The sequence below is a fragment of the Dasypus novemcinctus genome, chromosome 11 (genome assembly GCF_030445035.2).
Source record: "Dasypus novemcinctus isolate mDasNov1 chromosome 11, mDasNov1.1.hap2, whole genome shotgun sequence".
NCBI classification, from domain to species: Eukaryota; Metazoa; Chordata; class Mammalia; order Cingulata; family Dasypodidae; genus Dasypus; species Dasypus novemcinctus.
This window is the reverse complement of record NC_080683.1, coordinates 84355253-84367051: the sequence shown is the minus strand read 5'-3', so window position 1 is coordinate 84367051 and position 11799 is coordinate 84355253. Positions and strand designations below refer to the sequence as shown.

Genomic DNA, 11799 nt, shown 5'->3' with positions numbered 1-11799 from the left:
GCATCAGCTCTCCACGTGTGTGGCACCACTCCCAGGAGGGCTGTGCTTTCTTTGCACGGGGCAGCTCTCCTTGCGGGGTGCACTCCTTGTGCGTGGGGCACCCCTATGTGTGGGGCACCCCTGCGTTGCATGGCAACTCCTTTCACATGGCAGCACTGCACATGGGCCAGCTCACCACATGGGTCAGGAGGCCCTGGGTATGGAACCCTGGACCTCCTATATGGTAGGCGGATGCTCTATCAGTTTAGTCACATATTTCCCTATATATTTCTTAAATTAAGGAAATAAGATAAAAATAAAATGCACACCCATTTATATATTTTACAAGTGAAATTTAATTTTTTCAAAATTCAAAGGTAATTTTAAAATTGTTTGTTGCAATTTTGTACATACAGGAAATGTGCTTTAGGAAAATTAAAGTATTGCTTTATGATTAAAATTTGAAATCTCTAGGGAAGTGGATATGGCTCAAATGATTGGGCTTCCATTTACTGTGTAGGAGGACCCGGGATCGATTCCTAGGGCCTCCTGGTGAAGGCAAGCAGGCTTGCATGGTGGAGAGTGATGGCCTGCGCCACGGTGAGCTAGCACTGCAAGATGACAAAACAAAGAGACGGGGAGACACGGAACACACATAAATGGCCCCAGAGAGAAAATAGCAAGCACAAGCGGCAGGGGGTGGGGGGTGGGGGGTGGGAATAAATAAAATAAAACTTCAAAAAAATTTTTTGAAATCTCACTGAAAATGCAAAAATTTGATTAAGAGAGTACGTTAGTTTTTTGGGCCTTATTACCATCAAAAACAGGGTTAAAATTATTTTAAGTCCAGCACATTTTTCTTGTTATTACTGATGTCAGCAAATAAGTTCATCCATTGCTTAAAGAAATAAATATAAGAATAATGCAATGATCAGATTTTTCTTTCTTTCCTTCTATGGAATGTTTCCCTTTTGCTCTCCTTAACTTCTTTAAGTCTGGGAACCATTAATCATATTGGAGGGCAGCCTCTGCACACACACAGCATTTCCCCCCACCTACAAAGGATTCCGATGCTGTGGATTTCTAGGCGAGTAGCACTGTTCCACAGCAGTACTCAGCCAAGCCACCATCTGCAAGTGTAAATTTAAAGCATTCAGAAAAGGAGCACTTGCTTTGAGAGATTTTATGCAGCCCCCAAGAGGAAGACTGGAATACTGGAAATGGGGTAGGGGAAGGATTGGGAAGAAAACACACAAATTAAAACAATGCTTTCCTGTCTGGGGGTTGTTTTTTTCATGTTGGCATTACTTTTCTTCTAGTAGAGCTACCATATTGGTTTTGGTGGTGGTGGTGGTGTTATTTTTTTATTTATTTTTAAGATTTTTTATTTGTTTCTTTTTCTGGCCAGTTATTTTATGAAATGGACTTTGTAGAGAAGAACTAGGGGCTTGATGTACCCTCTCTGGCCACCATGGACCTCCCTGCTCTCCTCACCCGGTGCCCAGGCCCCTCCCCACCAACCGCCTGCACCAACCCCCTGTTCACTGCATGAACCCCACCCTGGCTCAGAAAGCTTCTTCTCCTGGGGGAGCTGGGGAAGGAGACTGGGACGTGCTCCAGTTACTCTGGTGGAGCCTGAACTACAGTTTTACCCGACATTAGTAGTACTTTCAAAGGCATTTCTGCTCTTTAATACTACAATTATAGGGCATCTACACTGAGAATTGCATCCAGTGTGATTGGGCTGCCAGAGCCCTAAATTTTTATTTTTATTTTTTGCCTTCCATTATTGTTTCTATGGAAAATGAAATTTTATTACCAAATACTTACCTGAAATAAACTTTTACAACAGAACTTGAGACTAAGGGAGGACTATTTCAAATATACCCACACAGAGGGACAGTTCCTCTTTCTATCAGGCTGTCCATCTATCTGTCCATCCATTCACACTGTCTTTTTATTAAGGTACAGAATACTTGCCAAAGAAATGTGCAAAGCAAAAAGCTTAGGTTTCAAGAATAAAATCAAACATTTTATACTTACTAAGTTCAAAAGCAATAGTTCTGTTGTAAATTCATCATCACAAAGTTTAAAAAATAATGAAATTAATTTTTAAAATATTTCCCTTTTTTCCCCCTGATCTGAAAACAGTGAGGATCAATATTAAAATAATTTTTGTAGTGAGCGTAGGAGGCAGTGTGGTATAACAGGAAATATATGAGTTCTGCAACCATACTTTGTAAATCTTGGGTCAGGGTGCTCAACTTTTCCAGGGCTCAGTTCCGTATCTCCAAATAAGGATGCTTGTCTTAACTTTGTAGGACAATTTAAAAAAACTGATTCTGTAAATACCTCACATTAAACCTGGCACATAGTGGTTATTATCACCCATCCTTTCTATTACTTAGCTTCTTTTGAACTCATTGCACTTCACCTCAGTAAAAATATTTCTAAAACACATTCAATTTTCAAAAGCCTCGATTTAAACTTTTCTCTGTATTTGGGTACTTCATCTGTTTGACTAAAAATAGGCTAATGTCTAGAATGGATTTTTAATTAATAAATTTAATAGGTTCAAAGAATTTACTTATATTGACAATTGCTGTCATTTGTTTGAACTGATTCAACTGTGCCTGCCAATATAAAATGCTTGATTTTCACAAGTATTTGTGGATTTCACTTACTTCTTTGTATCTTTCTTGTTTCCTTTTTTTTAAAAAGAGAGATCTAGACTTCCTTCACAGCCTCAGCCAAGTTCCTTTTTGTGACAATCATTAGCAAAGTCAGGTTTTACTTCCATGAATCGAGAAATGACAAATGGGATTTTATTTAAAGTAAGTTTATCAACCGTTCTTTCCCATTTTACTGTCAGGTCCATTCCCCACAGAAGTGGCAGCAAGGGGTGGGGTGAGTGGCAGGCAGTGGGGAGCAGCAGGCTGTGAGGACAGCTAATGCCTCCCCTTGGAGCTGAGGGACCCCCTTGCCCGCTTCAGCTGAGCCTGCTGAGTCTGACTCTGCCCCCTCAGGACGCTTTCACTTGTCACCACTTCTGGTATCTGCTGGTCTCCTACTGGCTGCCAGATGTGGGTGGTCTGCCAGGAATTTGACACCCTTAGTCCATATTTGATGGTGTCATATCCTTGACTTCTTCAACCAACTCTGTCTGCTTGAAGTCACATCCCTCCTGCCAAGCTTGATCTCAAGGGAAAAAGAACATACTTTCTGCCATGAGGGAACTGAGGGCCTGAGAGGTTTATTATCATTTATAGCTCCCCAAATTCACTGTATAAATCCATATTCCAAAACATTATTCCCTTAGTTTGTGATATATTCGGAAGGTTTTCTTTGTTTTGAATTGAAATGTAGGGTTTTTTGTTTGTTTATCCTTTGATTAAAGATGTGTTTCTATCCATGCAGCCACTATATACCCAAATGAGACACATCCAGACATGCGTTCACTGTGTGCTCTTGTACTCTGGGTTTGTTCAGGTAATTTAACACGAAGTGAAAGTCTAGGCTTACATTAAGCTTCAGGAGTGCTGATTATAATTTTGTAGTGCAGAAATAAGGCCAAATAAGTAGGCAAAGAGTAGACCGTAAAAATGGCTTTAACTTACTAATCCACTACATCTTTGACAGCAGTTTTAGAGGAAAATGGTCCAGAGGACAAAGTGGACTAAATAATGAGGAGAAAGCAATTCCTTCAAATCCCACAATTAAGAGTTGTCCCTGCATTGCTCATTTGTCCAGAGTTTTATTCATGTGAAAGTGACGGTTGCTTCTTGCTTCTGTCCCCTTCATTCCAGTACTGCTCAGTCTGCATTTCTGTAAGTCTGGAAACTGTGCGCTGAAATGCAAAGATTTCTTCTTCTCCGGTAAATATGGAAAGTCCTTCCATTGAGTCCTGGTTAGGGGGGGAAACCCAGCACAAATAAAAACCAACACATATGAAAATGTACAGGGGTAAGAACTGGTTTTAAAAAACAAATTAGGTTTACTTTTAGATTATAAATGACCAGGGTAAAAGACTTAAAAGGAAAAACAGTTAAAGAATAAATAAAGCTGAAACAACAGCAAAAAAAATCCAAATATGAAATTTTCTGCTTAAAATGAAAGTTCTAGGCAAAAATCTAAAGAAAGAAAATTCCAGATAAAAAAGGAATTGTTTTCTCCAACAGCACACACCAGAAATAATTACCAGTAAAGAACAGTAGTTCTGGCAAGTTAGGAAGAGGCTAATGCTTCTTGGGCAGGCTCACAGGCCTGGGGACAAATGTCTGAAGAGCATTTTTCAAGTGGAATGACTGAAAGGTCCCCATGGGGCCCTGAGGTCCTGCCAAACAATATTTGCATGTAACTATTGCTCTTAGGTCCTGACACCTGTGTTTATAAACAGCTATTTATTTCTATATATAGGTTTCAGTAATCCTGTTTTGAAAGTATTCTGAAAGTTCACTTTTTAGAGGGTCCTTGGCCTTATTCTCCCAAACTCCTGAGAATACATAATTTCTGCTCAGGCCTATGAAGAACTGTTAAATTTTTGTTTTGTTTTGTTTAGTTTTTTGTTTTAATTTGAAATGACCTTTCCCCTCTAGGGTTAAAAGCATGGAGCACCTCTCATTTTCAGGGTATTTATAGATAGCTTAAAAAATTCAACTAATAATTGCAACTGTCTATAGCTGAGAAATATACTCTGTAATGTTCTTACTGAAGAAGGAAATGCAAAGTCACTTTTACTTGGACATCATTTTAAACCAAGGGCAATGATCCCAGAACGGCCAGCCCATACACTTGGATACTATACCATTGCACTCCAAACATCCATCAAACATGAAGAACTTCCAGAAAAGGCAGTGTGGTGTAGCAGAATGAGCCTAGAACCAGACCCAGGTGCCCAGGCATCCAGCCCTGGCCTGACATTAATGGGCTGTATGACTACAGGCCCATTAGCTCACCTCTCCAGACTCTGTTTTTGTCCTATGTAAAAGGAAGACTTGGCCCACAGGATCACTGAGGTCCTTGCACTCTAAGACTGTGATTCTCTGTCTTTAGTGATGTTGAGAATAAATCTGCTGTACCGGCTTTAGAAGAAAGCAGCAAGTCAATGGTTAAATGTACACTGCATCCCTTCTTCAAAATGTAGCCATGATATCAGACCAAAACCAATTAAGCTGTTTTATAATAAAAAGAGATTATGCTAATATCGCCTACCTGGCTCAGCCCCAAATCATCCATCAGTATTCTGCTGTGCTCCAACTCACTGTCATGATGTTGATGCAAAAATAAGCTTGATATAGGAGTCGACGCAGAGCAAATTATGCGCACCTGAAACCAAGGAAAATGGTAAATGGTGTTACTTCTTACATTTCACAAGTTGAAGGTAAGAACAAATCTCTCACAAAATAAAAATCTGTTTGTAGGAGCTGGGAGCTTCTATCTTTGCTTTTAAATGGCTATAATTTTTATAATAGTTGGTGTCTTTTTAACATGCTATTTTTTAACTTCTTAGTGCTTCACAAACTACTTCCATGCATCTTACACTGTTCTGTGAAGAAGGGAGCAAAAGTTTTATTGGGAAACTAAAACCTGGAAAGGTTTTAGCTTGTGATGCCAACCCAGATCCTCAGGTTTTAAGTCCAAAGCTCTTTCCATTATTTCCCGACGCTGCCAATGTATACCTGGCTGTTTGGAGCCAGTCTGTGTGCATCAAAGATGCCCCCTAAGGCACCAAAAAGAGGTACTACTTTGCTGCAGAGGTGACTGCTAAGTTCAGTGCATTGTTACTATAATTATACCCTGTGTTTCCAGAACTTACATTTATATCAGCACCTTGCCAGAATAGTCTTCAAAAAGACTAAGATTTACATTAATATTTCTTGATTACACAAGTATTTAAGTAATGTGCATATGTGATCACATAGTGGAATCAGCTTTTATATCTTTTATAATGTTAATTTGTTTAAGTATGTAACACAATCTTCTTGATTTTAAAGATTCCTGAGTTTGCTTTTAGGATTTGCAAACTATCCTTTAAAAATCATTATTTAAATAAATATGTCAATACTTTAAAATAATGTATTGACTTTTGGGACTGACTTTTACATATCCAAATGTACTTCTACCTCCTCTTCTAAACTCTTCTAGTGCCAATGACACTTTTTTTCCTTTTTTCATTATTTAGACAAGAATACTCATTTTCTCACAAATCTCCATAAGTACATTCTAGAATAATGTTGTTTAGTATTCCCAGTTTCTAAAATAAGATCATTTCAACTATTCTTTAAAGAATAGTATAAAATTTAAAGTATAAAGTTTAGTTAAAACATGTTAGGAAAGTGAGTCAGGTATTCCATCATATTGCCAAATAAATCTCTTTTCCTTTAATTAAGATGTGAAAAATTGGGGGAGAGGTAGGATTAGAGTGGAATTGAGCGATGGGGGTCAAGAGCTTTTTTAAAGGGATTTCTAGCTGAACTATAGAACATAGCTGATCAGTTCTGCACTCTAGGAACCACTTCTCGTGCCCCTCCACTGCTTTCTTCTTAAAGCATAAGCCAACCAGGAAAGAATGCCCATTCCCAGCCTCACTCCCTCCACCTGGACGCCACGCAATGACCGTGCGGCAGTCTCTGGATGACCGCCTGCAGAAGGCGAACCCTGACAACTGGTGGGGTTTGGTCCCCTTCTGCGGCGTTCCCAGACTCCTGCCCCTCCTGCCTCCTGGCTCAAACGTGGTCTGGCACCTGGGGAGCACTCATGAAGGCCAGCTCTCCTCAGCCACTGCACTGCCCCGGGCAGGGCCTTTGCTGCAGGCTCCCCACCCTGCACACGGAATTCAGCCATCACTGCCCGGGGTCTTTTCAAGAAGCCCCTGAGTTGCTGGGAAGCCTGCAGGTTCCAGCCACCTCCCTGGTCCTCATTTGCTGCAGTGGGGAGAGGGGTGGGCCCTGAGACCCAGAAATTCAGATCTTCAGCAGCCCAGGTCATTCTGATGCCTGTGGTCCTGAGTGGGACTTCCTAGAGGCCTCCCCTGCAATGGGTCAGTCTGTCCTCCCCTCCTAGAGTCTCACAGGGCCATGCTTCTCTCTCTTTCCTCCCTTTATTTCTCTCTCTGCCCCACAGTGATGATTTTACATTTAGTTTCGTGGACACAGGATTGATGCTTCTCCAACACTATAAAGACTATAAGCTCCATGAAGGCAGGCACCATGTCTAGACATTAAATTTCTAGCACTTAGCATTGCACTTGGCATAATAAAGGCTGTTGAATGAATGACTGAATGAAGCATTAAAATCTCACCTCTCCACCCAGCAGATTCTGTTACTGCCCCCCTCCCCTGGAAGCCCCTTCACTGTTAGAATGAATTTCTGTATTTCTACTTCTGTACAAGGAATAGGGAGAAAAAAAATTGTATCTAACTTTAAAATAGTATTTAAATCAATTTTTAATTAATTGTAAATGTACATGTGCTTTACAGATATATACTATTAATAGTGGTTCACATTTATCAAGAGTTTACTACCTGCCAGACAATGTTCTAAGTGCTTTACATATTCATTTAATCTTTGCAACCACCTTGTGAGATAAGTACTTATTATCTCCTTTTCCTAGAGAAGGAAATCGAGGTTCAGAGAGGTTAAGTTGGTATTCAAAGTAGACATCCTAGCCCCAGGGCCCACTCTTTAACCACTAGGCTCCACTGCCTCTGATGAAGGGGCAATGGCTCTGCAATTCATACTAAAGCACAGCTCTTTGGATTGAAAAAAGCAACCAGCAAGATGGTATAATGCTAACTCTTTGGCTTTCTTGGTTATAGGGAGAGAGAGCCCCAATACTGAGAAGGGTCTTTTACCCATTCTCTCATTTGTTCATTCATTAGCCAAGCAGTCAATCATTTACTCATGAAACGGATATTTACTGAGCACTCACTCTAGGCAGGGCATTATGTTGGATCATCATAGAAGGAGCCTACCATCTGTCTGGCAGAATGTTGGAATCAGTGTTCAGTAGGATGCTTTGTGATGGAGTTTTACACTATTGCCATCATGGCAGATTATAACAGTACTCATATAACATGTGGCTCGTGGCAAGCATGGTTTTAAATGCTTTATATGGATGAGCTTAGTTAGTCCTCACCCTAGAAAGTAAATACTGTTATTAGCCCTGAGTTGCAGGTGAGGAGAGGTGGCGAAAGTGGCAGTAGAGCCAAAAGTCCAGCTCAAGTAGTCTGGCACCAGACTCCAAAATGTCTAGTTTTGAGAAAATGCACTAAATCCATACCTTCAAATCATCCTTACCTTCAAATCATAGAATGTATCGATGAGAGTTATAAATCTTCGCGCTTGAGTCCTCTTTGCCAGTGTAAATTGTGGAATGTTTCGTAAAAATACTGTATCAAAATTCTTTGATAGTTCCAAATAGTCACTGGCTCCAAGAGGCTGTAATTAAAATGAAATAAATATTAGAAAATTAGAATAAACCAATTCTGGTTGCCCTTGGATTGGTTTAATTTGAAAACGCTTCTCTTCTCTGTCATGATGGGATGTGGTGGTAGCTTTGGAGAAACCTGATCAAAGGGAGCAGTGTTTTTAGCGTGAACTAATAGTTATTCCTCGTTCAGAAGGACACTGAGAGTACACATTGGATGGCATTAATACTGATATTAAAAGGGGCAAGAAAGAAGGCAAGAGTGTGATGGGGAGTAGAAAACTATCTCTAGCCAGGGTTTCAGTTGGTACCTGATGGTTTCTATCCTAAATCCAGTATTCAATCTTTTTATTCCTTTTTAAAAATATGATGTTACTTTAGCTCAGTATAAACATGTCCTAACAAATCCTTCCCAAGACTCAACTGTTAACTGTCACTGTCATTAAATGAAGCTGTTTTATAATGACATGCTGAGTATTATCACACAATTTTGAAATGAAGACATCACTGGAAAATATTTTTCGTTTATTCTGAGGCATAATTATTCACATGCAATGCCATAAGCATCATTAGTTTCTGTGGCAAATACCAGAGGGTTTTAACGGTCAGTAGCAGACTGAAAGCTCAAGCACCATTTGGACTGGTGCTCCACCTCTGCATACCAGGAGGGTACAGGGCTCGAGGTCTATAAAAGTGCCACCTACAGATGAGAAGCGCTGGTTCCTGAAACATGAAGTTGACTCATGATGGAAACTATCTGTGAACATATTATTTGGAATTAGGAATATTTCCTAATGATCAGCAAACCATGAGCAAAGGCTGGGGAATGTTTGGGGGTCCTGCTAGAGTGGGGAGCTCTGAAAGCTCCCAGACCTCTATGGCCCATCCCTAGGAACAGGCAGCTGAGCTACTTCAGTTTCTGGCAGAATCCATCAATACCCCTCCCTGTCCAGAAATGTCTCCATCACTTGGGGAGTCATTTGCCCTAAAATCTTGTCTTTCAGAAATGCAGATAGCACGATGTGCCTGGGAGAATTAGGTAATCATGAGGAGGCTGGAGTGAGTCCTTTTCTTCTTAATAGCCACTCATTCGGGCTTACCACTATCCTGACATTCAGCTGAAATCAGTTATAGTCAAGGAAGAGGAATTCTCATGCAAGTGTAGAGAGGTAAGGATAAACTGGGAGAGCTGAGCTCTGGAGAAGAGGTTCCCTCAAGAGAGAGCAAATCTAAGAAGAACCCAGCAGTGACAAAACCTAGAGCAAAGGAGCCCAGAATCAGAGAGAGGGGACACAAAGAAGGACCTGACTCCTTTGGAAATCTGCTTGGAGATGTCCCGTTTCCTCTTGCCCACCAGATAACAAATGAGGACAGAAAGAGATGACCCTTGCCTTTCCAATTTTCCTTCCCTGGCTGGAGGGTCTCTATCTCCAACACTCCACTCAGCTCAGCCATGTAGGGCCCTGAGTGGGGTTTTGTTTGGGTTTAACCCTGATTCTTACAAGAGAACAGAGCTACGCAGCCTGAGCTGGACCAGGAGCATGGTGCAACAGAGCAGCAAAGCATGCGGGCTCTACAATGCCTGGGTTTCATTCCTTGATCTGGTATTTATCGACCGCAGGCCTTTGGCAAGTTAGGTCATCCTTCTGTTCCTTGGTTTTCCATCTATAAAGTGAGAACTTGATTCTTCCCTCACAGGATTGTGACACTCAAAGGCAATAACACAGGTAAAGCACTGAGCACAGTGCCTGGGGCATACATAGGCACTCACAACGCGTTGGCTGCTTTTTGTTATTATTCTGAGCACAAATGATTGAGCTCGGGACAAATGAGTAAAGGATGTAAAAGAATGGCTGTTCTCATTGGGACTACTAAGTTTTGCTCCACCACCAACTGCATCCAAATGCGAAATCAGCATCTGTGCATTTGCCTGTCCCCAGAGTCATAGCAGGAACCAAATGAGACCGTGGAGGATTCAGTGCAACCTTTTTCCACCTGCCCCTTATCCCCAAACACCACGTAATGGCAACAATTCCTAAAAGGGAAGCTTGGGGGACCAGAGTCTTTATGTTAAAAAGATTATTCATATTACAAGACTCTCTTGCTCTAAAGGGGACACCCACTACTTTTTAAAGATCAGTTAGAATTTAATGGCTCACCAGAAAGTATATAGAAAAATATAAAACCTCATTTTAGGTATGTAGTTATGTAGGGATGTATAATTAAGCTCACTCTTTATGCTCAGATGTGATTTCTATCAGTGTAACTAGATGCCCAAGGAGAATCATTATCAGAAGTACACTGAAGAGCCAAGGGCAACTGAAAATCAGAATTTTGCCCACTCAGCTCTTTTACAAATTATATACCTTTGTCAGTGGGTTCTGAATTTGCCATTATATTAGCAAATATCGCTTTCCCCCATCCCTAAAAAAAATGATTTGCTCAGTCACATAAAGAAAACAAAGCTTAATATATAATAGTTATCTACTCCCTTTAAAAACAATGGCTATTTTAAAAAGGAGAGGTTATTAGTTGTTGAAAACAATTCCAATGTGGGCAATATACTTTCCTCTAAAACACAAGAAGAATGAAATGCATTAATCAAAGTAGGAAGTCTTTGATAAGAAATCAGCTCCCATAGGATTGATTTAACATATGAAGTACCTTTTTTAGTAAATATTTAGAGTTTTTAAAAAAATATTGGCTTTATTGTTTAAGTGTCCAAGAAGTAACACTCAATCTTTTAGGATTGAATTTGGTGAGATAGGGCGATTCTTGTCAATACTACTTTCCACTAATTAACAATTGGGAGTTACAACAGGGTAGAGGCTTTGGAATCCCTGGCTCTGTCACTTCTAGTCATGTCACCTTCAGCACAGCTCTCTGAACTTCAGTTGCCTCAACTATAAAAGGAAGACATAACAGGTCCTATTCTCATAGGCTTGTCCTGAGGATTTGCCGTATTGACTGCATGTAAGATCTCACATAGCAAGGGTCCAGTAAGTTATTAGTTCAGATAGAGTTTATGTAAGAAGTAAATGAATGCTATATGCATAGGACACTACTAGGCTTACAACAGACGTTCAATAATAGTAGCTGTGATTTTATTAACTAGCAAATAAAATTTTCCCCAGATAATGAAGCTGGACAGCCTAAACTAATTATACTGTCTTTGGACTGCCTCTGCCTTTCCACTTAGGAGGTAGAAGAAGCTGCTCCCTCTAGTCTGTAGTTTGCCCTTCCAGCACCTCATGAAGTCATTCGTATGTCCTGCCGTGGCCCGCTGGGTGTGCTGGGGGAGAGTGTGAACTACAGGGTGGACTGCTGTCCGTGTAGTGCAGCGGTGCTCCGGAGTGTGTTCGCCCAATGCTACGGGTGTGCTGCGGTGATGG

General features: G+C 40.7%; 1 protein-coding gene across 2 annotated transcripts in view; it reads right to left on the bottom strand.

Moving 5' to 3' along the window:
- Positions 1-1739: 1739 nt before the first annotated feature.
- AFG1L (AFG1 like ATPase) overlaps positions 1740-11799 on the bottom strand; it is a 203085-nt gene continuing 193025 nt past the window's right edge. For both annotated transcript variants that reach the window (XM_004468413.5, XM_004468414.5), the window contains 3 exons: positions 8278-8418; positions 5191-5304; positions 1740-3883 (listed from right to left, as the gene is read on the bottom strand). In XM_004468413.5, coding sequence (XP_004468470.1) covers positions 3734-3883; positions 5191-5304; positions 8278-8418 — 405 coding nt within the window. In that variant the 3' untranslated portion in view covers positions 1740-3733. The remainder of the gene's footprint in view (positions 3884-5190; positions 5305-8277; positions 8419-11799) is intronic.